Source organism: Cariama cristata, unplaced genomic scaffold (assembly GCF_000690535.1).
Source record: "Cariama cristata isolate BGI_N322 unplaced genomic scaffold, ASM69053v1 C10364474, whole genome shotgun sequence".
Taxonomy (NCBI): domain Eukaryota; kingdom Metazoa; phylum Chordata; class Aves; order Cariamiformes; family Cariamidae; genus Cariama; species Cariama cristata.
The window spans coordinates 1-233 of record NW_009639726.1 but is presented as its reverse complement, the minus strand read 5'-3'; the positions used below and the strand labels follow the sequence as shown (position 1 = coordinate 233).

Genomic DNA, 233 nt, shown 5'->3' with positions numbered 1-233 from the left:
GCGCGCTCTCCGCGGATGCGGCGGGCCAGCTGGATGTCCTTGGGCATGATGGTGACGCGCTTGGCGTGGATGGCGCAGAGGTTGGTGTCCTCGAAGAGCCCCACCAGGTAGGCCTCGCTCGCCTCCTGCAGCGCCATCACGGCCGAGCTCTGGAAGCGCAGGTCGGTCTTGAAGTCCTGCGCGATCTCGCGCACCAGGCGCTGGAAGGGCAGCTTGCGGATCAGCAGCTCCGT

The 233-nt window shown here is 67.8% G+C and overlaps 1 protein-coding gene across 1 annotated transcript; it reads right to left on the bottom strand.

Annotated features, from left to right (window-relative positions):
- Window positions 1-6: 6 nt before the first annotated feature.
- LOC104154997 (histone H3.3) lies at window positions 7-230 on the bottom strand (the record flags this gene model as incomplete). The annotated part of the gene is made up of 1 exon (XM_009708673.1): window positions 7-230. A coding segment is annotated over one exon (224 nt), but the record flags the coding sequence as incomplete, so codon positions are not given.
- Between the last annotated feature and the right edge of the window lie 3 nt (window positions 231-233).